Source organism: Ursus maritimus, unplaced genomic scaffold, assembly GCF_017311325.1.
Source record: "Ursus maritimus isolate PB19 unplaced genomic scaffold, ASM1731132v1 scaffold_17, whole genome shotgun sequence".
NCBI lineage: Eukaryota > Metazoa > Chordata > Mammalia > Carnivora > Ursidae > Ursus > Ursus maritimus.
Genome location: NW_024424119.1, coordinates 970,612 through 994,382, shown reverse-complemented (window position 1 = coordinate 994,382; position 23,771 = coordinate 970,612). Strand labels below are relative to the sequence as shown.

Here is a 23,771-nt window from a genome sequence, read left to right as displayed (position 1 = left end):
AAGGAAGGAAGGAAGGAAGGAAGGAAGGAAGGAAGGAAGGAAGGAAGGGAGAGAGAAAGAGAGAAAGAAAGAGAGAGAAGAAAGAAAGAAAGAAAGAAAGAAAGAAAGAAAGAAAGAAAGAAAGAAAGAACTTCAAACTTACAGAAAAATTATTGGAATAGAAAAAAAGAAAAAGCCCATACACACTTTACCCAGATTCATCTATTAGTCTTTTACCCTATTTGCTGCCTTATCAATTTACGTTCTCTCTCTCTCCATATGTATATCACCCACAATTTGTTTTTCTGAACCATTTGGGAGTAAGTTGCATATATTACGGCCCCTTACCCCTAAAAACTTTAGTGTACATTTCCTAATAGGGGTCTTCTCTTGCATCAAGACAGTGAAGTTTTCGACTCCAGTAAGTTTAAAAGATACTGTGTTCCAATTTTGTCAAGGGATGAATAATATATGTGATACCCTTCTTTTCCCTCTAGTAGGGAATTCAGTCTAGAATTAGAAAAATGCATGGAAGAAAAAAAAAGAAAATACATGTAGCTGTCATGTCTCTTTAGTATTCTTTCCTGCGGGATATTTTCAGAGCTTTTGTCTTTAATTTTTTAAGAATTCAGTCATTTTGTTTTAACATTTAAATAGAACATGTATTTGTTTTAAATAGAACATTAAATAGAACATGCATTTGTTTTAAGTAGAACATTTTCCATTTTGGTATAATATTTTTTAAGCGAAGAGTTCTTCCTTTTGTTGCTGGCATATATCATTAATTTTTAAATTAATCTCATATCCAGCTACCTACTTATAATCTCATTTCCAATCATTTGTCTGTAGATTAATGATTCCATCTAGACTATCATGTGAAAATTATCTGAGAATAGTACTTTCTTGTTTCCTTTACAAATTTTATTCTTTTTTTTTTAACATTTTATTTATTTATTTGACACAGAGAGAGACCACCAGCAAGAGAGGGAACACAAGCAGGGGGAGTGGGAGAGGAAGAAGCAGGCTCCCAGTGGAGCAGGGAGCCCGATGCGGGGCTCGATCCCAGGACCCTGGGACCCCACGACCTGGGCTGAAGGCAGACACTTAACGACCGAGCCACCCAGGCTCCCCTATTCTTCTAATTTCTCTTTCTCATCTTACTGACCGGTCTCAAACATCCTAGTACTACAGAGAACTAGTGACAGTGGAATGTCTTAATATACAGGGAATGCTTCTAGCCCTTATCTTCAGAGTATTTACTGTGTATAGGTACCCTTTAACAGGTTAGAAAAGTTCTACTCTATTCCTTTCTCTAGGAGGCTTTTTGTTGTTGTTGTTGTTGTTTTGCTTTTAAATTACAAATATATGTTAAATTTTAGCAAATACTTTTTCTGTATCTGTTACAATGCGTTTTCTCCTTTTATCTATTATCGCAATTCAATAGAATTCTAATGTTGAACTAACCTGTATTACTAAAATGCACCCAACCTGATCCTGTATTATCAGAACTGCACACTGAAATTATCTGTGCTAATATTATATTTAAGGTTTCATATCCTATCTTCACAAGTGAGGTTAGCTTGTAATTTTCCCTAGTCCTTATTTACACCATTCTTGTCTGATGCTAGTATTAAGACTTACCAGCCTGATAAAAAATGAGCCAGGCAGTGTTCCTGAAAGAGAGAAACTCTGTAAGGGTTAGAGTTAACTATTATTTGAATACTTTGTAGAACTAGCCTACAAAATCCTCTGAACCTGGTTTTTTTTTTTTTTTTTTTTTTTTTTTGATGGTTAAGACCTATAACCACAGAATCAATTCTCTTAAATGGTATATTTCTACTATTTCTTTTTGTGTGTCTTTTAATGTGTGTTTTTTTATTGAAGTAGAGCCGACATCCAATATTATACCTGTCTCAGGTGTACAAAATATTAATTGAACAATAATATATACATTATGAAATGCTTACCACAGTAAGTGTTATTATCATCTGTCACAATATTGCTACTGCTTCTATAATCTGTTTTAAAATTTATACTTTTCTGGAAAACTGTCCATTCAAATGCATTTGCCTGTTTTTCATGGTCTCATCTATAATTCATTACTCTTTGCAGTCTTCATGTTATTCTTGTCCATTGTTTTTTTTTTCCCCAACGTAAGGATCTACAGCTCCTATCACTCTCAAAAATATGTCACACATGACCCAAAAAAATAGTTAAGAACCAATGGATTAGATCACAGCCACAGAAGTCAGCTGAACTGCGCCTCCATCAATACCTAGAGGTGTGACCTCACCTAACCACTACACCACTGTTAATGTTAAATCTTAGTAACCTCCAAACTTAGGAAATTGAACAATTCAGTGTTCCTAAACACTGGTGAACAGTGATTCCACCAGTCCTTCAAAAACAGGAATGAAAGTGCTCTGATTTTTCATAAAGTTCCAGCTTTTATTTCTAGAGTATCCTTTCTACTTTGTTGACGTTTTTTAGAAAATAACAGTAGACAGTAAGTTTTCTTTGATACTTTTTATTTTAGAAAATTAAAAGTTGACTAAAAAAAGGAAAGGCCTATGTCAGTCCAACTTATTTTTTCAAATCCAGAAGTCTGGGAACCAGTAAACTACATGATCTCTAAGTCCTTTATGACCCCAGTGTTATATGAGAGAGAGAAAGGAACAAAGTGTAGAGGGATGGAAGGCACTAATTATTTACATTAACAAAAATCAAGTAACTTAAGTTCAAGTCCTTATTTAATCAATACCTTTCTGATTTCTAAGCTTTTAACTCTACAATACCCCCAACTTCTACTTAAATAGATAAATCTTCCAAATGTAACATTCTCACTGAACCAATCTCTCAGTAAAAATGGCTTCCAATTACAAATCACTGTAACTTCAAAGCTCAACATGTAAGATAACTAGCCCCATCATTTTCCTCCAAAGCATGGAGAGTTTCAGATCTTACTACCTATCCCTCCTAAGTCATTCATTCCTTCAAGAGACAGTTCTGTTTCTATAGCTAAATACGAAGATTAATCAAAGAGTTTGCCTGATAAAATTACTTAACTTCAAGGACCTGGAGGCATTAAGAAGGAAGAAAAAACAACTTTCTTATCTTAGGATAAAATAAGAGAGCCATCTCAAAAATGCAAAACACAGGCATTGACTACTGAAAGAGCTACATCAGCGACAGAAAAGATAACAGAAGAGACCACAAAGTCATCCTAACTCCACCCATGAATCCCTAAAGAGGTGTCCAAGAGAAAGAAAAAGGAAGAACCTCTGCATTACTTAATGGCAGTGGCAGCCAACAGTTAGCACTTAATACATCCATCAAAAAGATGGGTGGCTCAGTCAGTTAAGCGTCTGACTCTTGATTTTAGCTCAGGTCATGATCTCAGGTTCATGAGATGGAGCCCCACTTCAGGGGGGCTCCACACTCAGCTAGGAGACTGCTTCTCTCTCTCCCTCTCCCTCTGCCCCTCCCCCTGCTCATGTGTGAGCACTTGCACACACTCTCATGTGCTCTCTTTCTCTCTCTCTAAAATAAATTAAAAAGAAAAGATAACAAACTTACTCAAGGTCATATAGTTTTAAAAAGATAATTATAGGTATAACTGAGATTTTACTACAGTGATTAAACAGGAAGGGAGAAAGGGAGGCTTGGGTGCTTGAAATATGTTTCCATCTAACTCTGGGTACTGAATCCAAAAGTAAAAAGAACTCCTCCCAGGATAACTGCCTAGCTTGACCAAAATCAGAAGGAAAATGACAACAGTAATAAAGATTGGGCAACTGACCAGAAATTCCTTACCCTTTGTGAAAATCCAGAAGGCTAAGGAATCCTAGCAAAGCTGGCAATACAAGGCAGTATGCACTTCAGAGTCAAATTCTAGGTACAAACATAAATGCTCTAGGAGTTCCTAGGGAAAAGACAAGACTAAATATGGGCACTGTGGGAAAGGGCAAAGTGAAGGGGTGAGTGTGAGATGGGCCTCGAAATGGCATTTGGGTCAAAAAAAGGTGAACTAGCCTTCTACAGGGGATGGGTAGCACACAGTAACAATCCTAATATAAACGATAACTCATTAAGTCCTTCCAAGAGGCCTAACAAGGTATTATTAACTCTATTCTGTAAGTAAGGAATTGGAAGCCTAGAACAGTTTTCTCAAACTTTTTAGTCTCAGGACTCCTTTATACTTCCAAATTTTCCCAAGGGGCCCCCGGGTGGCTTAGTGGGTTAAGCATCCAACTCTTGATCTCAGATCAGGTCTTGATCTCAAGGTGACTTTAAGCCCCACATTGGGCTCCGCGCTGGGTATGGAGCCTACTTAAAAGAAAAAAAAAAAAAAATTCCAAGGGACCCAATAGTAAGAGCTTTTATGTAGGATATATACTTACCAAAACAGAGGGAAATTTTAAATTATAAATTAAAAGATAAATTTAAAATCCCCATATGTATGAAACTTTTAAAAGAATTTTAAATTGTTCATCAAAGGCAACAATGGTTCCAAACCAGAGGTGATTTTTGTCCCCTGGGGGAAACTAGCAATGTCAGCAGTTATTTTTATTTGTCACAACTGGAGGAGTGCTAGTGGCATCTAGTGGGTATAGACCAGGGACACTGCTTAACATACAATGCATAAGAAGGCCCCCACGACAAAGAATTATTTAGCCCTAACTGTCAAGTGTGCTGAGGTTCAAAAACCCTGCTATGAGGCCTAAAGAAACTAGAGCATATGTTCAATAATAGACATGGTATGATAATGTTCCCAGTAGCATTTTTGTAACAGCTAAAAATTGAAAGCAACTAAAATGTCCATTTACAAGAGAATCAATAAATAAGAGTATATTCAACTAATTCACAGCAGTGAAAATGAAACAAATGAACAAACCAAAGCTACTCCCAACAATAAACATATGAACCTCAGAAAGTTAAGTCGTGTACTCTTCAAAGCATATGTCTATTTTTACAAATCTAAAAAATAAAATGTAATCTCCTCTTAAATGATAAATGCATATAAAATAAATCCATCTTTTTAAACAAGAGAATAGTGGGGTGCCTGGCTGGTTCAGTGGGTAAAGCATATGACTCTTAATCTCCAGGTTGTGAGTCTGAGCCCCACACTGGGTGAAGGGTTTTAAAAAATAATAAAATATTTTTATGTGAGATTGAGCCCTGCATCAGGCTCCCCGCTCAGCAGGGAGTCTGCTTGGGATCCTCTTCCTCTCCCTTTGCCTCTCCTCCCCGCCCCCCCATGCAGGATTCTTTTAAATCTTAAAAAAAAAAAAAAAAAAAAAAAAAAAAAAAAGATAAAGCAAGGGAATAGTGAACACAAAAATCAGGACAATATTCCTAAAGGAAAGCAGATGGGATACAAGAAAATCACATAATTATATCTGGGTGAATTCATAGGACTGTACTAGTATGTCTTTTGCATACCTCAAGCATTAAATTGATGAAACAACCAATATAAGTGATATATTTCCGAAAATACCTAGGAAATTGAAATATACTTTGAATTAAACCAAAAAATCTTAACTTCTATGCTAAAACCATTCTTTAATACAAACAATCTTTCTGTAATACCAAACAATCACTTCCAGCTTTTAATTTTGGCAAAAAAATATGGATTTTTGTACAATAAAGGTACCAAATAGGACCTGCATAGCCAATGAAGACTCAACACAGGGCTTTAAGCTGTTCTAACTATATTTTGTGAATTATTTTTATATTGTGAATTTATTTATTATTTTAACTTAAAGTCTGTGATTGGGTTATGTATTTGTATTCTAGTACTTAAAATGGCAATAAATTGCCTGGGTCTCCTCCTCTTAGTCTTACTCTGTTATACAACCAATAACACAACTAAAATTTCTTTAAATTTACAGATTAAATGAACAATCAAGTGTGGATTCTTTGGTAAAACAACTGACTTAAATAATCATCAATTATAACATTAACAATGATTTTAGCATTAAAAGGTAATTTGTGTAAAAAGTCCTTCATACACTAGGATAAAAATCTTTTCCAGCTATATGAACTATGCATCCTACCAATACCCTCTGACCTGGGAGGAAATTTTGGCATAAATGCATCATTAATAGCAGAAGAAAAGAAAGTTTAAAACAGCAGTAATTCTAAGTAATAAATATTTTTATTTAGAAAGTAGTTTGTAGTGTTTCATAAAAGCAATTTCTCACATTGCAACGCAGGAAAATGTCAAATCAGATCTTACTATTCAATTTGTCAAAGGTACAGAGAATACAGTCAAAGAAAAGAAAAAAAAACTCAGTAAGTGTAAACACAGACACAGTGCTAAGTCCTTTTGAAGTAAAAATTTCTAAAGTAATATGGATACTACATGGAATCAAAAATTACCTGATAGACAATGATCACAAGGCAGAGAAAGCATTATCTTGGCATTAAGTTTATTTTTTTTTAAGATTTTATTTATTTATTTGACAGAGAGAGAGACAGCCAATGAGAGAGGGAACACAAGCAGGGGGAGTGGGAGAGGAAGAAGCAGACTCCCAGCGTAGGAGCCTGATGTGGGGCTCGATCCCAGAATGCCAGGATCACGCCCTGAGCCTAAGGCAGATGCTTAACGACTGAGCCCCCCAGGTGCCCCTAAGTTTATTTTTAAGAATAGAAAATACTAATTAAAAATGACCAACATTTTCTTTACTCCTAGACCTCTCTTTCTAAATCTACTATTTTAAATTTAAACCCAAACACAATCTCTAACCTGCATATCAATAAAACATCTAAGCAATGAACAAAAAAAATGCTTTAAAACTTATGAAAAGAGGCACCTGGGTGGCTCAGTCAGCTAAGCCTCTGCCTTCCGCTCAGTCATGATTCCAGCATCCTGGGATCCCGCTCTGCATTGCACTGGGCTCCCTGCTCAGCAAGGAGTCTGCTTCTCCTTCCCCCATCTCTCGGGCTGTTTTCTTGAGCACTCTCTCTCTCTCTCTCTCTCCCCCTCCCTCCCTCACAAATAAATAAATAAAATCTTTTTTTTTTAAGTTAGGAAATATGTAAAAATCATTTTTAAAACATGCGAACTTGTATCTGATTGAGAGTCAGGGCCTTTATGAAAAGGGCTAAGAAGAGAAACTCTGAAATTTTCTAAAATTTGAGTTAAAAAAAACTTCATTCTCTGTTAATGCCAACTTTAGGAAAATCACAAAACTACACTAAAATATGGGTTCAGACAGGAGCAAAAAAATATGCAATCAATGCCAACTAATATTTCTGCATGAATAGAAAAAAAGGATTATTCTCCTATGACTCCAAATTTAGAAACCTCATTTGCTTTCTAAATCCCTATTATTATGCAGGGGGATTGATAAGGACACACAAAACAGCCAAAGAAAAGAAAGCAATTTCAAGTTTCCAAAACTTGCATTGCACATAATTGTGAGTTCCAACTAATAAGTTTGCCAAGTTTGGATTGTCTCCTCCTTCAGAAGACCTGGGAAGGAGGAAACAAATGCTCCCTGGCACAGGCAAGACATACCTGGGTCTCCCAGGTTCCGAAACCCAGACTCCAGCCACCTGTTGCAGCATCGTGACAACCATAGGCCAGTGTCACCCACTGCGCACTCCCTGCACCCTGCCACAGACTTGCTGGCCAACCCCTCGCCTGACTTCCGGACTGCACCACCTGCAGCTATCCCTGGAGCAGATCAGTGCCTGCGGTGGAACCCTTGTCACTACCACCAGCTCTACAGTGAAGCCCACGTCACATTTACAACTGAGATTACCTGAACTATTTATCAGAAGAACTCATGAGAAGCCAGGTAAATCATTTATTATCAGTTTCAAACATAAAAAGTCTAAAATTTGAAGTATTTTGAAAACATATTTAAATTTAATTTTGTATGCAAACTTTAAAATTCTTTTTAAAGATTCACAATCACATAAGCCATACACAGTACCAGCTATACTGAGGGGGGAGAAAAAAGGATTGGAAAGTATCAGACTATACAATAATCTGATGGTCCTTGCTTATTCCATTATTAATGAATGCAAGGCACACTATTTTAAAGAACCATGACAATTTGCACATTTTTTGGTAACTACCTGTCCAAAAAACCCAAGCTTGAAGGAAAAGGATTTCCTATATTCTCATCCTGTATGCAGTGTTGGCATAGTGCCTTGCGCAGATATTTGTAAGTCATTTATTCTTTTAATCTTAATACCAATACAGAGTTTCTTTACCATGCAAACTGCATCTAAACACATGAAAGTATTTTCAACGTCTCCTTAGATGAGTTTAACTTTCTTTAAAATGTCAAATATTTAACCAAACTATAATAATCACAAATATAATCATGATACAAGCACAAAGGAAAATCATAATCTGTTACCCAATGCTTCTCCTGGATTTAAACTATGGTTTTAATAAATACAAGACCAAACCCACATTAATGTTCATGAAAATAAACTCTACCACATTTTGTTTGTTTGATTTATAATTTCTCTTTGTTGTTGACAGCTTGGTCTTTTGCAGAATAACATGGGCCATCTGCACAAACTCGTTCAACAGTATTATACTAAAGACTACCCTCACTGACAACTCTTTGAACACTGAAATCTTATTAAAACGAATCTTTTAAAAAAAAATTGCATTTGTTTGGTTCTTTACTGTGCTGTACCATACAATACTTCATTTTCATTCTTAAAAGTTTTCTGTGCTATTAGCCAGCTATAATTATTCCCATTTGAGAGATGATGAAACTAAGGCTCAAAAATGGAAATCAGTGCCTGAAGTCAAACAGCAAGTAGGCGCAATGAAATAACTGCATATTTAGTATCCCCAAAACCCAGACCCCAAATATAACTGACCTCTTTGCTAGGCTCTTTAGCTACCACAAAAAAGCAAACCAAAAGCCCACTAAATCAAGAAAAAACTTGCAGTACCAAGCCCAGATGGTTTCATAGAATTATGCTCAATTTTTCAGAAACATAATCCAATGTTACTTAAACTATTCCTGAGTACAAGGGGAAAAAAAAAAGCTTTAAAATCCTTTAAGAAGCACACCTAAATAGGTAACAAAACTTGAGAAATGGCCCAAGAAAACTGCAGAACAATTTTATTTAAGAGTATTGATGAAAATTCTTTTAAAAAATGAGGAAGCAGGGAACCCTCTTGGGTCCCCTCCCTCTTTGGGTGGTTTGTACTATCGCTCACTATCACTCAATTTGCTTTGCTGCCCACCACAAAGAAAAAAAAAAAGAGGAAGCAAAATCCAAAAGCACATTAAAATAATAAACCATAACTAAAAAGTCATTCCAGAGTCCAAGAATGCTCCAATATTAGTACATTTGTTATATAATTTTTGTGTGTGTGCATGTATATCTGAACAAACACATATTCTCTAGCTCGGTTCACTGCGAGGGCACAGAAGCAACACCCCAATATCAATAACCACCTAGATCTTGGCTTCTAAGTATTTGGAGTAGGAAAGTTCAAGATGAGCTTGCATATTTCACTGTGTCCAAAAGGGAGAGAATGCTCAAAGGATGATGGGACATGTCAAAAACCCAGAACCCAGCATAAAGGATTCCCATGGGCCAAATCTATGACAATTTAAGCATCAATATAAATAACAATATTAACAGATTAGAACTCATTGAATAGAACAGGAAACCATAAATCCTAATTGATAAAAATGAATAAATTGAAAGCTTAATAAACAAGTATTTATATAGTTTTTCAAAACAAAACAAAAAAATTAGAGAAGCATTGAGGAGTCTAGCATAGAAGATCTTAAGCAAAGTTAACATTAACAGAACAAAATGAAATTGTGTACCACCTGATAAGATGTAATAAAAGAAATACAGTTCCATCTCTGTGATATCAGAAAACAAAAATTAAGGGAGAGTCTATAAAATAACTGGCCTGTAATCCTCAAAGGTGTCAATATTATGAAAATCAAGGACGGATGCCTGGGTGGCTCAGTCAGTTAAGCATCTGCCTTCAGCTCAGGTCACGATCCCAGGGACCTGGAATCAAGTCCCACATTAGGCTCCTTGCTCAGCGGGAAACCTGCTTCTCCCTCCACCGGCCACTCGCCCTGCTTGTGCGTGTTCTCTCTCTCTCCCTCCGACAACTAACTAAAATCTTGAAAGAAAAGAAAAGAAAAGAAAAGAAAAGAAAAGAAAAGAAAAGAAAAGAAAAGGAAAGGAAAGGAAAGGAAAGGAAAGGAAAGGAAAGGAAAGGAAAGGAAAGGAAGGAAGGAAGGAAGGAAGAAAGAAAGAAAGAAAGAAAGAAAGAAAGAAAGAAAGAAGGGGAGGGAAGGGAGGGAGGGAGGGAGGGAGGGAGGAAAGAAAGGAAAGAAAGGAAAGAAAGAAAGAGAAAGAGAGAAAGAGAGAAAGAGAGAAAGAGAGAAAGAAAAGAAAAGAAAAGAAAAGAAAAGAAAAGAAAAGAAAGAAAGAAAGAAAGAAAGAAAGAAAGAAAGAAAGAAAGAAAGAAAGAAAGAAAATAAATCAAGGAAACACTAAGGACTATTTGAGAATGAAGGGATGTTTAAAAGACCTGAAAACAAGAAAATATAATCCATCATTCTGGACTGGATTCTTTTGCTACAAAGAACATCACTATTACAAATGGTGATATATAAAAAAGTCTAAAGATTAGATGAAAGTAATTATCAATGGTAACTTCTTGATTTTGATGGAAATATTGTGGCTATATAGGAAACCGCTTTTTTAGGAAATATACACTGAAGTATTGAGGAGCAATGGTATACGAAGACAAATTTTTCAAGGAAATAAAAGTTCTTTGTGCTATAATTGCAGCCTTTCTAAAAGTTTGAGATTGTCCAAAGTAAAATAAGAAAATTATTTCTAAAATAAAATAAAAAGGAATAAAATTTAAGGAAATATGCAAGATCTGTAAAGATATTTTTTTAAAGTCCTTTCTAAGGACTTAAAAGAACATTTAAAAGGAAAGGCATACCATATTTCTGGACAGGTAAAGTCAAGATCTGAAAGATATTTCTCTATGTTAGTCCTTAAACTAAAGACATTCTTAATAAAACTATCAATAGGTTCTCAGAACTTGACACATTGACTCTAAAGTTAAATATAACGAGGGAAAATAAACAAGAATAGCCTGAAAAGTTCTGAAAACATGTTATAAAGCTAAAATTAAAACACTGAGGTAATGGTACATAAATAGATCACTATATAAAAACAGAATCAACCTAAATGACTTTTAATACTGCACTGGTTAAATAAATTACGGTACATGTATACAATGTAATACTGTGTGATCATTTTAAAAAGAGGGAGCTCTACATGTACTCATATTTTAAAAACCACATTCAAGTTAGTGTTAAATGAAAAAATATTCAGAACAGCAAGTACAGATACAATTTGTATTAAAATGTGTGTGTGTGTGTGTATATATATATATATTTTACAGAATATCCTATATAGAATATATAGAATATTCCTGGAGAGCCCTAAAAGAAACTGTTTTAACAGTAGTTAACCAAAAAGAGGAAACTGGCTGTCTGATGGCAAAAGTGAGAATATGTACTTTTTACACTTTTATATCTTCTCTTTTTTTTTTAAGATGTATTTATTTGAGAGAGAGCGCACACACGCGGGGGGCAGGGGGTACAGAGGGAAAGAATCTCAAGCAGACTCCCCACTAAGTGAGCACAGAGCCCAATGCAGGGCTTGATTTCATGACCCTGAGATCATGACCTAAGCCGAAATCAAGAGTCAGACGCTTAACCAACTCAGCTACCCAGGCACTCCCCCATTTATAACTTCTGAACTGTATACCTTGTTGTATACTTTGTATTGCCTAATTAAAATAGTATTTACTTAATACACCTTTCTACTATAATGACTTTAATAAGTTAAATTATCAAAAAGGAATGAATTTACCTATCTCAGGTCCAAATTCCTCCTACTAATGCAAGCTACCCTGAATGTTGAGAGTTCTCAGTAAAGTGTCCAAATTTCAGGTGATAGTTCCTCTTAAAAGTTAAAACAGATAAAACAAAATGGGTGAGATAAGCAGCCTGCAAAAAAAAAAAAAAAAAAAAAAAGACAGTACCATCAGTCTTTCCCTCAAAGGGACACCTGTGTCCTTTCTAAGTATCTGATGCATTCCCAAAACAGAACAGAAGCAACAAGGCTAATGTTCAATCAGAGACAAATATCCTTAGGACTGGAATTTAAACAAATGTCTGATGAAACACTAGTTAAAAGATGGAGATAAAGACAGATCCAAAGTGAAGAATTTGACTTCTTCTTTAACCTCATTCAACAGGAGAAAATGGACCTGCAGGAAGAATGTTCTGACAAGAAAGGCGAATACTCTAGAGGATCAGAGAAGCCCCGCAGGTAAAAAATACAGTTAAAATTACTCCTCAACACTACCCATGTCCATCTGCTGGGATCTGCCTGTCACTAAATGATGTGCTTTCCCAAGAAGCAAGACTTCCTAGAAAGAGCCCTGAAGAATGGACGAGCATGTTTTGTATCCAGGTCCTAGTTCTTTCTTCTGAGTCTAATTAGGGAGTGACACTGAAAACAGTCATTTAATGCCTGACATACTCTAGATCAACTGGAAAAGTTCAGATTTCTGAAAGTCCCATGCTAAATATGAGAACAGAACTATGAAATCTCCTAAAAGGGCTATCACTCACACACACACACACACACTCACACACCCAAAAGGTCCTATCTGTCCAACCAATTGTCCATACTTTGACATTTCTCTCTAATTTCTAAAGTTTCTAATTCCTTCTCTAGAAAATAGTAAATCAATATTTAGTATAAGTACTTTGTACGGCTATCAAATATATTTTCAAATGCATAATCTACTAAGGTTTGAATGCTTAAAGACTGAATAATTTCAAACACAGGTTTGGAAAATTTACTGATGTGGGATGATTACACATTTAAACTATCACTATATGTTTCCTTCAGTTTTGTTTGTTAAGTTCCACTATAACTAGACAAATTTAACAGAAAGAAGACATTCCTGCATAATCCCTAATTCATCTAAAATCCTTTCTATCCCTTTAATTCAGGTCACACAGCAGGATTTAATAAGGGACATTAGGACTTTTCAAATTATCATGCTATGGGCAACCATCAGTGAAACACACATTAATTATCAACATGCGTAAGTAGGACATGAAGAGACAGAGTCCTATTTCAGCAAAAAAAGATGAAAAACAAGGTAAGTTTTAATAATGGAGACAGGAAAGGAAAAAAAAAAAAAATCCAGACTAGAAGAAACATGGATCACTATGCAGTCTAAGACTACATATTGTGAAGGTGAAATATACATCCCACGTTGACAGAGGTCCCCAAAACACAGCCACTAGAAACCTAGGCTCTATCCACCATTTAATAAAGGTATTAGGCATTTGCAAATACCTAAATTAATGTACAGGAAATTTGTTTTTCAACTGAGTCTCTCTGATTATAAATGCATATGTTCATTCTAAAAAATTTTTTAGAAGGAAAATCAAAATTACCAGTAATCTCACTACCATATTAGCATTCCAGTGTATTTTTTCTAACATATGTACATTTATAAACAAACACGTTTAAACACAACTGGGCTCATGTGATATATACAATTTTGTATAATGCTTTCTTTCATTAAACGTAGGTTTGGAATAATTCTAACATTTTAAAATATTCATCCAAGTTACAAATACCACATCACAGTGTGCAGTTAAAAACAGCCCTTGTACTAGATACTTAGGTTATTTCTAATATTTTGTTAGCAAAATAGATGAGAGATCAATATTTCATTGATGGAAACCAAACAACACCAAGCCTTCCTTGCAGAGGTTCTGGTAAAGTGAATAAATGAGAACCCACAGCTCTAGGATCAGCTCTGATGATCTACTGAACATGACATGACATCCTTACCAAGCCAGGCTCCTTAATTCATATCTTCACAAACACTTACTCATTTGCCTTGATCTCTTTGTTATCATTTTTGGAACTTTGTTTGGTTTGTAAAAAAATTGAGAAAATAAAATTGATTAGAGGCCAGCCAGCCTTAAAATTCAATGACTTACTGCACACCTGCAATGAGCTTAACCAAAGAGAGTAGAAGAGTATTGGCTATTAGTGACCCAGAGAAACCTAGAGGATAAGACCTAAGGTAGAGTCCGATTTAGATTTTTCTCAACGGGACCTTAAGCAACTCTCCTTTGAGATCAGGCCAGAATTTCTAAGCAGAACCAGCTTTCAGGAGTGCCTGGGTGGCTCAGTCGTTAAGCGTCTGCCTTCAGCTCAGGTCATGATCCCAGGGTCCTGGGATCGAGCCCTGCTTTGGGCTCCCCGCTTAGCAGGAAGCCTGCTTCTCCCTCTCCCACGCCTCCTGCTTGTGTTCCCTTTCTCGCTGTGTCTCTGTCAAATAAATAATAAAATCTTTAAAAAAAAAAAAAAAAAAAGAACTAGCTTTCAGCAATAGTCATTTAATAGGAAGGGTGGAGGATAGCTATTGGCACTTGGACTTCCAATCAGACAAGAATCAGAGAATAGCAACTGTGTTTCAAAAGGGGGGGAGGAGCTAATGTAAATGAAGAATTTTCCTCCTACAGTCTTAGAGCTGTGTTGTTCAGACTGCAGCCTGCAATCCTACCTAATTTGGTAGATTATATCAATATTTTTATAATACATGATATGCAGGGGCGCCTGGGTGGCACAGTCGTTAAGTGTCTGGCTTCAGCTCAGAGCGTGATCCTGGCGTTATGGGATCGAGCCCCACATTAGGCTTCTCCGCTATGAGCCTGCTTCTTCCTCTCCCACTCCCCCTGCTTGTGTTCCCTCTCTCGCTGGCTGTCTCTATCTGTGTTAAATAAATAAATAAAATCTTTAAAAATAATAATAATATATGATATGCAACAAAATGGAAAATATCAGAGTACAGCACAGGTGGCAAAGTATTTTGAAAAGTGTTTACTGAGTAACTGTAATATAATATTGATGAGACAACAGTATCCTGGTATGATACAAATGAATAAAAATACTTGGGTCCCTGCCCTTGTAGAATTCTTACAGTTAGTTTAGAAACAATCAAATAATCACATAAATATAAAGCAACATTGTAACTAAACATCCACGCTCAAAATAATCCTTTTTCATGAAATGTTGGGAATCCCTGATTTATTGTGTTCCTTTGCTACATGCTTAAGTGTTATGGAAGGAAACAATTAGGGAATTAAGATAGATTATCATTAGGAAAACTGATTTACATTGGCGAAGAGGCTGGCATGACAGGTCAGGATTCTCTGAGGAAGTACATTCAAGCAGAGACTGGAACGATGTACCAAAAAGAAAGTGGGAAGAAAGTCTGGCAGAAAACGGCACTTTCGGCAAGGGCGTGTACAGTTTGAGAAAAAGAAAAGCCAATGGGAAATAGGAAAACTAAAACCATCTAGCTAAGGTTTGGGGGTTGCTTCCGATAGGAAGAGATAATGCAGGAATTTTAAGTCTCCTGAGAGCCATGAGAATGATCCAATTTGCATTTTAAAAGATAATGAGTGGAGCAGAAATGGGAAGGAGGCTGGAGTGGCTACTGAGATAATGCCAAGTAGAGACTAGAAGGTTAATCTAATACACATTTTGCAAGCAGAAATGATAAACGTTTAGCAATAGTCTGGATGTGAGGAGGGCTGAGAAACCGTGAGGTAGATACCTGGGATAACTCACAGGTTTCCTAAAGTGAACAGTGAAATGGAATGAGATGCATGAGAGAACAAGAGAAGCAGAGCTGAGAGGAAAGATCCCAGGTTACCCAGTTACAAAGTAGAGATGTCAAATTAATAACTAGAACTGGATGGAGATATAAAAAAAAGAAGTCAGAATCAAAACGGTTTTGATGACACATGATTCTGCTCCTTAAGTATTTACCCTCAATAATAAATAACACAAATGCAAAAAAAATCTAAAATAAATTTTAAAGATTCTGTGGACCAACAGCTCATAAATACCATAGTAGCTGAAGCCACTGTGTATCTGAAAATGTACAGCAACAGTGTAACTAAACAATTCATACTCAAAATAATCCTCTTCCAGGAAATGGTAATCACTTGTCTATTGTGTTCACTTGCTGTATGCTCCACATCTAACATAGCATATGACACATAGTAGGTGCTCAAAAATCTACTGAAAAAATATACCCACTACTAGGCAGAATAAACCACCCAGCAAAAATAAGACAAATAGTGCAAATAACAAGCAATTGTGCAAGGAAAAACTCTGTACTATGAAACATACAAATGTACTAGAGCAAGAAGATTTCTCAGGGAAAAAGGAAAATGAGTTATTTACGCTATCATACCCTAATAGTATCAAAGCTAGATTCTGTTCCTAAGAATCAGCTTAATTTCAATACCAGAAATTCCATCCCTAGACAACCAATAGTAAAATATGCTCACCATTCCCAATTATCCCTAGATATGAGAAAGAATTAAAATGTAATAAAAGTTTGATATTTGAAGCTATAGTAAAATTTCATCTAGGTTATTAAAACAAAAAAGATTAGAAAGAATTTTATTAAAATAAAATGGATATTACTGATGATTTTTCTTTATTCCCCTTTTCACAAAAGTCATACTGATACACAGGAGAAATGCACACAGACACAAGTGAGAAAAATTACCCATAAGTCCACCACCCAGAAGTAATTAACCACTTTCAACATTTTGCACAGAACAGTGATCCACAACTAATCGTATAATTGTTTAAGACTATGAAGGAGAGAGATTACAGAATACTATGGCTAGGGGCGCCTGGGTGGCCCAGTCGTTACGCGTCTGCCTTCGGCTCAGGGCCTGATTTCCTGCGTTCTGGGATCGAGCCCCACATCAGGCTCCTCTGCTAGGAGCCTGCTTCTTCCTCTCCCACTCCCCCCCGCTTGTGTTCCCTCTCTCGCTGGCTGTCTCTCTCTCTGTCAAATAAATAAAATAAAATCTTTTTTAAAAAAAAAGAATACTATGGCTAGTGTACAGTATTGAGGGAAGACTAACTTGAAGAAGTAACAACTGAGCTAAGTAAGCCATCCGAAGGATGAGATGGAATTAACCAGACAAAGAAGCGCAGGTCAGGGTAGCAGTCAAGGTAGAGGGAACAAGAATGTGAGCAGGGCACCGGTCCCACCTAGCCAGGAAATGGGGGAGAAAGTTTGGTGGAAGGAGGAGATTGGCTGGGCAAAGCCTTACTGAGAGAGCTGAGAGGACTTCATCTTCAGGGAGAGAAGGATGGGATTGTTCCAGCTGCTTATGTGGGGAAAGGGTTAGGCCCTGCAAGTGCAGACCTCTGTGATTAGCATCTTCTCCCAAAGTGAATGGAGGGTGGAAAAACAAGAATCTTTGGGGGTGTGCAATACAATATTTTAAAGACAATAATACAGTATTTAAAATTTATATTTTAGGTTCAACAAAACCTAGATTGGTAGCAAATGAAGAAAAACAAGTGACTTTAACTCTTGCACAACTCCCAAGAAATTCATATTAGAAATGGAGGTGGGCAGAGGAGTACTGAATATTCATAATAACAAAAAATAATATAAATTTTAAAAGACTGAAAGACCTGCATTAGACACTGAGTTTAATGATAATATGGAATATATGTTTTATCACCATACCTCTAATAAATATATAACAAATTAGTATCCAGGGAATAATCGTTTGCTGTATGAAGAAAAACTGGGCTAACATAAAGGGATGATCTTAAAGACATCCAGACAAGAAAAACACATCATTATCCACAGGACAAAGCCCCACACAGAGACTTCTGGCCTCTAGAGAAAGGGACTTGGTGGTGGAGCAGAATAGGTCCCTCAAAGGCCTAGAGAGAGTATCCCTGACACTATCCCTCCTTCATCCATCTATTCACTCTAGAAAAAAGGTTTAACCCAGCAATTCCACTACTAGGTATATATCCAAGAGTAAAGAAAACACACATACACACTAAAACTAGTTTGTGAATGTTCATAGCACATTATTCAAAATAGCCAAAAAATACAAACAACCCAAAAGCCCATCAACTGATAAACAAAAAGTGATATATCCATACAATGGAATACAAGACAGCCATAAAAAGGAATAAAGTACTGATAGATGCTACATGATGGATGAACCTTGAAAACATTACACTAAGTGAAAGAATCCAGTCACAAAAACCCACATATTATATGGTTATACTTACATGAAATATCCAGAATAGGAAAATCTATCGAGACAGAAAGCAGATTAGTCATTGCTTGGGGCTAAAGGGGACTGGAGGCGGTGAGAAAGGGACAATAACTGCTAATGAGAACAGGGTTTCTTTGAAGGTGATAAAAATGTTCTAACATTGATTCTGATGATGGTTGCACAATTCCATGCACATACTAAAACCAGTGGATTGTACACTTTAAATAGGTGGATTTGGGACACGTGGGTGGCTCAGTCCGTTGAGTATCTGCCTTTGGCTCAGGGATCTTGGGCTCCCTGCTTAGTGGGAAGCCTGCTTCTTCCTCTGCCTGCCACTCCCCCTGCTTGTGTGCTCTCTCTGACAAATAAATAAAATCTCAAAAATAAAAAAAGTAAAAAAATAAATAGATGGATTATACGGTATGTGAGTTGTATCTTAATAAAGCTGTTATTTAAAAAGAGAGAGGATGTTTTAGCACCCCAGGCATTATGGTAAATTGCTAGAAATACAGCAAAGGAAAAAAAAACAGAGAACTTGTTCTCAAAGCCTTAACATTCTAATGGGGGGGGGGGGCAGTCAAGATACAATGACAAAGCAATGAGAAAAAGAAAGAAAAGAATTCACAGACTACCCAAGGTTAGTTAGGCACCTAACTTAGTCCTGGGTGATTCAGAAGGTGTCAAGTAGATAATTCAAAACACCAGATTTTCATCCTTTCATCTAAATAACTTTTTAAAAATTATGTACCTGTTCACTGCTTCTTAAAAATCTTCATTCTTACAGAAAGGTTAATATTGGATTTTTAAAAAGCATTGTGCACCTACAACGTTTAAAACATATGTTTTTAACTTTAGACAAGCAACCGATTAAAATCTGTTAATAAAACGAAACAAGCCTCCGATTTAAATTGTACTGTACTACCAAGTTCGTGGAGTGTTGTAAAGTGTGTGAAAACTTAACTTAAACTTAAATTGGGAGAAAGAGGGTCTAAAAAGCCGGAACAGCCGTGTAATACATTCCAAAACAAAGCATGGGGGGTTGGGAGGAGACCAGCAAGGCAGAATTTGAGTAAGGATCCTAAAGGAGAACCAAGTACTTCAAAGCAAAAATGGACCTTTAAGAACTAAAGTCACTAATTTTCAATCACAACACTTCGAAATTATATTAGTAATTAAACGGTGAAGCCGAATTTCCCAAGATTAAAAATAAAAATTACAGCAAATTCAAGTGGGTGAAATAGGTCAAAACTTGGTCCGAACCTAGGTGGAACTGAGCCTACCAGAAACTTTCACCAAGATAAGGGTGAACCAACGCCAACTTCTAACCTACATTTCCAAAGCAGGTTTTGATAAACCCCCTTGAGGGGTAATTTACCAAGTGCTTAAAAAAAAAAAAAAAAAAGTTTGCCGTCTTTTCTCCTGGAGCAGAAACCATACAAAGCCCCTCCTGGGCATCACCCACGACCAAAGCCAGCCCGTGCAGACCTGCAGCGTGCAGTTTAGGGGAAGACTGGCTCCAAGTTCACCCGGAAAGCATCTGACTCTAGCCCTGCTGGTTTCATTGGCTAAGCCTGGAGGAAAAACCCAAGTTCGAACCCGGAGCCCCAGCCTGCCTGACTCCCTCCTCCACATCCCCACCCTACGCCACGTCCCGTGCGTGCCTGGCATTCCACGCGAAGCGATCCAACTCATTTATTAAGCTCCCACGGTCTACACCGCATCGTGGCTTCAGGCACTGCAGGAAGAAATGGCCCCTGCCGGAAAAACCAACAGAACGGGGGCTGAGGACGAACCCGGGAGAGAGGCTGCGAGCCTGCGGCGAGGTGTTCTGGAGAGGAGCCCCCGCCTTCACCCCCCGGGTCGTGACAGTCCCAAAGAACAGATGGCACCGAGGGCTCAGCAGGCCGTGCCTCCCCGGAGTCCGCCGCAGACCAGGCTGGAACAGGAATGGAAAGGAGTCGGCATCCCTGGACCACCCGCGCGCTCCTTTGACCGAAGGAGCGCGACCCAGACTTCGGCCCCCAGCAGAACGACGAGCGCGGGGACCGAACCCCCGAGAGGGCCGGAGCGGACTGTCACTGGCTCCCGCCTCCCTCCGCAGCGACTATGGCCGGCCGCTCTCTCCCCAGCATGACAGCGGCGGCGGTGGGGGACCAAGCGCCTCCCGCCCGCTTCTCCCCTCCCCCGGACACCGGCACCCCCAGCGGCCGGGAGCAGAGGGGGGCAGTGCCGAGAAGACCGCCCGGGCCCCTCCCCCCCACCATCCCTATCGCCCGGACTCCGGAAAAGCGGTTACCTGGCGCGCGGGTAGGGACCGGGATACGACCCAGAGGAGGAAGATGAGGAGGAAGAGGGTGGCCTTCGGCCCAGGGAGATTTGGGAAATTTGGAAGACTTGTTCCGCACTGGGTGACAGCTGTTCGCTGCGCACGCGCACCGGCCCCCAGACGCCTGATCACTCCGCCGCTCCTCACCCTCCCGTCGAGGGGATGCGAGGCAGCGGCGAAGGCGCGCGCACAGCGCCTGCCGGCTCTCGCTGCGCGAGGGCGCGCGCGCTGTCACGTGACCACTGGGCCCCGGCACTTAGTGGGTCACGTGAACTTCCAAACAGCTTAAAGAAATGCCGGGCACCTTCTTGCTTTGGGGTTAGTCTTCCGTGCTGTTCTTAAGTTAGGTTTGCTGTAGTGCATCTTGTTCTCTGGGGAGGGGCATGTCCACTTTTTCCCAGAGGGAAAGACACTTAAGGAGAAGGAAGGAACAGGTGCACAGAACCTTGCCCGGAAGTGTCTACCGGGTTCCCGCAGGGCTGGACCTGATAGAGTCCACGCGCCACACGTCGCCCTGGGCCGCGACGCGGACCTATGGCGGCCTCCGGCGCGCGGACGTCAGAGTGGCGTTGCCATGGGTGGGGCTTCGGAATGCCCAGCGGAGCCTGGCTGGGATGTTGGGGCTCGCTGCTGGGCAGCAGTGACAGCGTCTTACTGGCCGGGCTCCTGCGCCTCTTAACAACAATGGGAGATCCCGACTGTGCCAACCTTTTAACGAGTAACTCAAGCAAAAGACCGTGTTCTTTCGCGAGAAGAGCGAAACTGTCCCATATTCCAAAGCACCTAGGTGGAGCACGGCCCACCCAGGTGTGCGCTGGAGCTGAGGAGACCCGAGGGTGGCCACAATAGGAATCGAGGCTGGGGAAGCTCTCAAAAACTAGGGATTGACAGCAGTTTGGCCTGAATTGTGGTAACAGGAAGTGCAAGTGTCTCCGGACCCCGAGAACGTACTTAAATTAGCTTGCCACTACTTGTTACTTCTGCGCTGAAACTCCGCCATGCAAGGTGTCAGAAGGAACCACATAGACCTTAAGCCTTTGTACTGCCGAAGACAGATGGCTAACACCAGATGTTTTTCAAAGCTCAACAATTTTTTTTTTAACTTCCTGCAGAGTACCCAGCTGGGTCCCTTGTAGCGTTCCCCCTAACGTCCTCTCATCTAAGACTGGGCAGATATTACACTCCTGAGCACACTCGGACTGTATAATGTGCTGAGCTTCCTGTTACAATCCACGGATCTCTGCTTTTTAAAATATCTCGACAGGTCTACTTACCACACCCTTGAAGTCTTTTCTCTCTGGGAAGAGCATATCGAGGTCAGATGAAATGTGGTTAATTAAGTAAGGCTAATGGGATTATTGGGCCACCACATTTCTTTAGTTATTAAATTAGAAACAAGGTTTATGCTTTAATACCCATATACACGTCTGAACTTGCTTAATATATATACTCAACTGAGAATTTTCCAAATGTGTATACTATGAGGATCCCAACCCTCCTTACAAGTCAGTTGGGTATGCTGAAACAATAAATATATAACCCAACATTTATTTGGAGCTTACTGTGAGCTTGACACTGTTTTTAAATGCCTCACAAATTTAGCTAAATTTATCCTTATAATAATTCAATGGCTAGGTATCATTATTTTCTCCTTATTTTAGATATGAAAACTGAAGTATACGGGTTAAGAAATTTGTCAAAGAGCTACTAAAATCCAGGGTACTTAGGAAGCCATATGCTATATTAGACTGGCAACCTGGTACACCAGAATAAAAAGTTTGGAAATCTGAATTCCAGTCCCTTTACAGTTTGCAGATGCATGATGTTACACAAATAACATTTGATAAATACAATAAATGAAATCTCAGAGCTTTTTTGAACTGAAAAATTAGGGTGACATACCAGCCTTGCTGACTTCAATGATGTTGAACATCAAAGAAGATAATGTGAAATGCCAAAACACTTCAAAAGCTAGAAAGCACTGTGAATTTATTAGCAACTTCACAGTTTTGGAAACTGACCTGAAAATCAAATGGATTTGTGGCAGTGCTGAGTCCCTAAAGTATCTAATACCGGTATATTGTGAATTACAATGATAATATTAACATTTTAGCCATATTGTAGATTAATTTATTTAGGTCCAGTTAAAAACTCCAATTGCAATAAGATGGAGTTGTATAATGGATACGAAGATTTCCCTTGAAGCTTTTATGTTATGTGAACTACTATTTAGATCACTTCAGAGACAATAGTTGTAAATTTCTTTATATGTAATGCAGCAAATTGATACACTACTGAATAATATCTAATTTTGAATATATTGAAGTCCATTTGACTTTTGCAAATATAAGGAATTAAATAATAGTAATGCTCATTAACATTTATATTTATCCTATCACATATGTAAGTTATTTATACAGGTATAATACAAACCACAACCAATAATTAGATGTTTAGATGATGTTTTATAGAGTCATGGTGAACATGAAAGTAAATAGCTAATAAAATTAGAAACCTTGGTGCCTATTCTTCTCTATGCCCTGTGCTGTGAGTTTAGGCCAATTTATCTCTCACCTGGATTATTACAGTATAATGAATAATTATAATATAATTGATTAATATTACATAATTCTCTAATGTTATCTCTACCTCCAGTGCTTCTTCATCCACCCCTATCCCCTCCAACTCATCTTCTGTAGTGCAAGCCAAAATTATCCTCCTAATGTAAAAACCGAATCATGATTCTACCCAAATGAAACACTTCATTAATTCTCCATTATTATCAAAGCTTTTCAGACTTGGCTGAGAAGAATATGGTGGCCAAGGGTATACAGATAGATTTTGAAGTGACTCAAACTTCCTATGTAAGCACAATATTCAATCAGTTTGGATACCATTAAATTTGTGTTTGTTTTAATATAAGAAAAATACCTAAAATTACTTAGCAGGTAAATTATTTAATTTTTCTATCAAAATATTTGAATAAAATTAAAGGGGAGATACATATGTATAGTTCTCCCTGGACCATTGCCCTAAATTTGCACCGTGTGTGTGTTTGGGAGGGTGGGTGTCAGGGGAAGAGGTGAGGTCATTTATGGTTTCACATCAAGGAAAACATTGGAAATGATTTATGATATCTGAATCATAACACCATTTAAAAACTATTCATTTTAACAAGTAAAAGTAAAACTATAAACATAAGCTCAAGTTGCAAACTCTGAGTGTAGTTATTAGTTTCAATCAATCTTCATTTTTATTATTGTTATTGC

General features: G+C 38.1%; 1 protein-coding gene across 8 annotated transcripts in view; it reads right to left on the bottom strand.

Annotated features, from left to right (window-relative positions):
• Positions 1 to 22,077, bottom strand: part of KDM4C (lysine demethylase 4C) — a 430,083-nt gene extending 408,006 nt beyond the window's left edge. For 2 of the 8 annotated variants that reach the window (XR_005835179.1, XM_040631439.1), the window contains exon 1: positions 19,838 to 20,191. Coding sequence is in view for 5 of the 8 variants with exons in the window: in XM_040631439.1 (XP_040487373.1) it covers positions 19,838 to 19,868 (31 nt within the window). In the remaining 3 variants the exon portion in view is untranslated. Of the gene's footprint in view, positions 1 to 19,837; positions 20,199 to 20,472 lie in introns of those variants that run through there. The other 6 variants (XM_040631434.1, XR_005835180.1, XM_040631435.1 and 3 more) reach the window with 6 other exon arrangements.
• Positions 22,078 to 23,771: the final 1,694 nt, after the last annotated feature.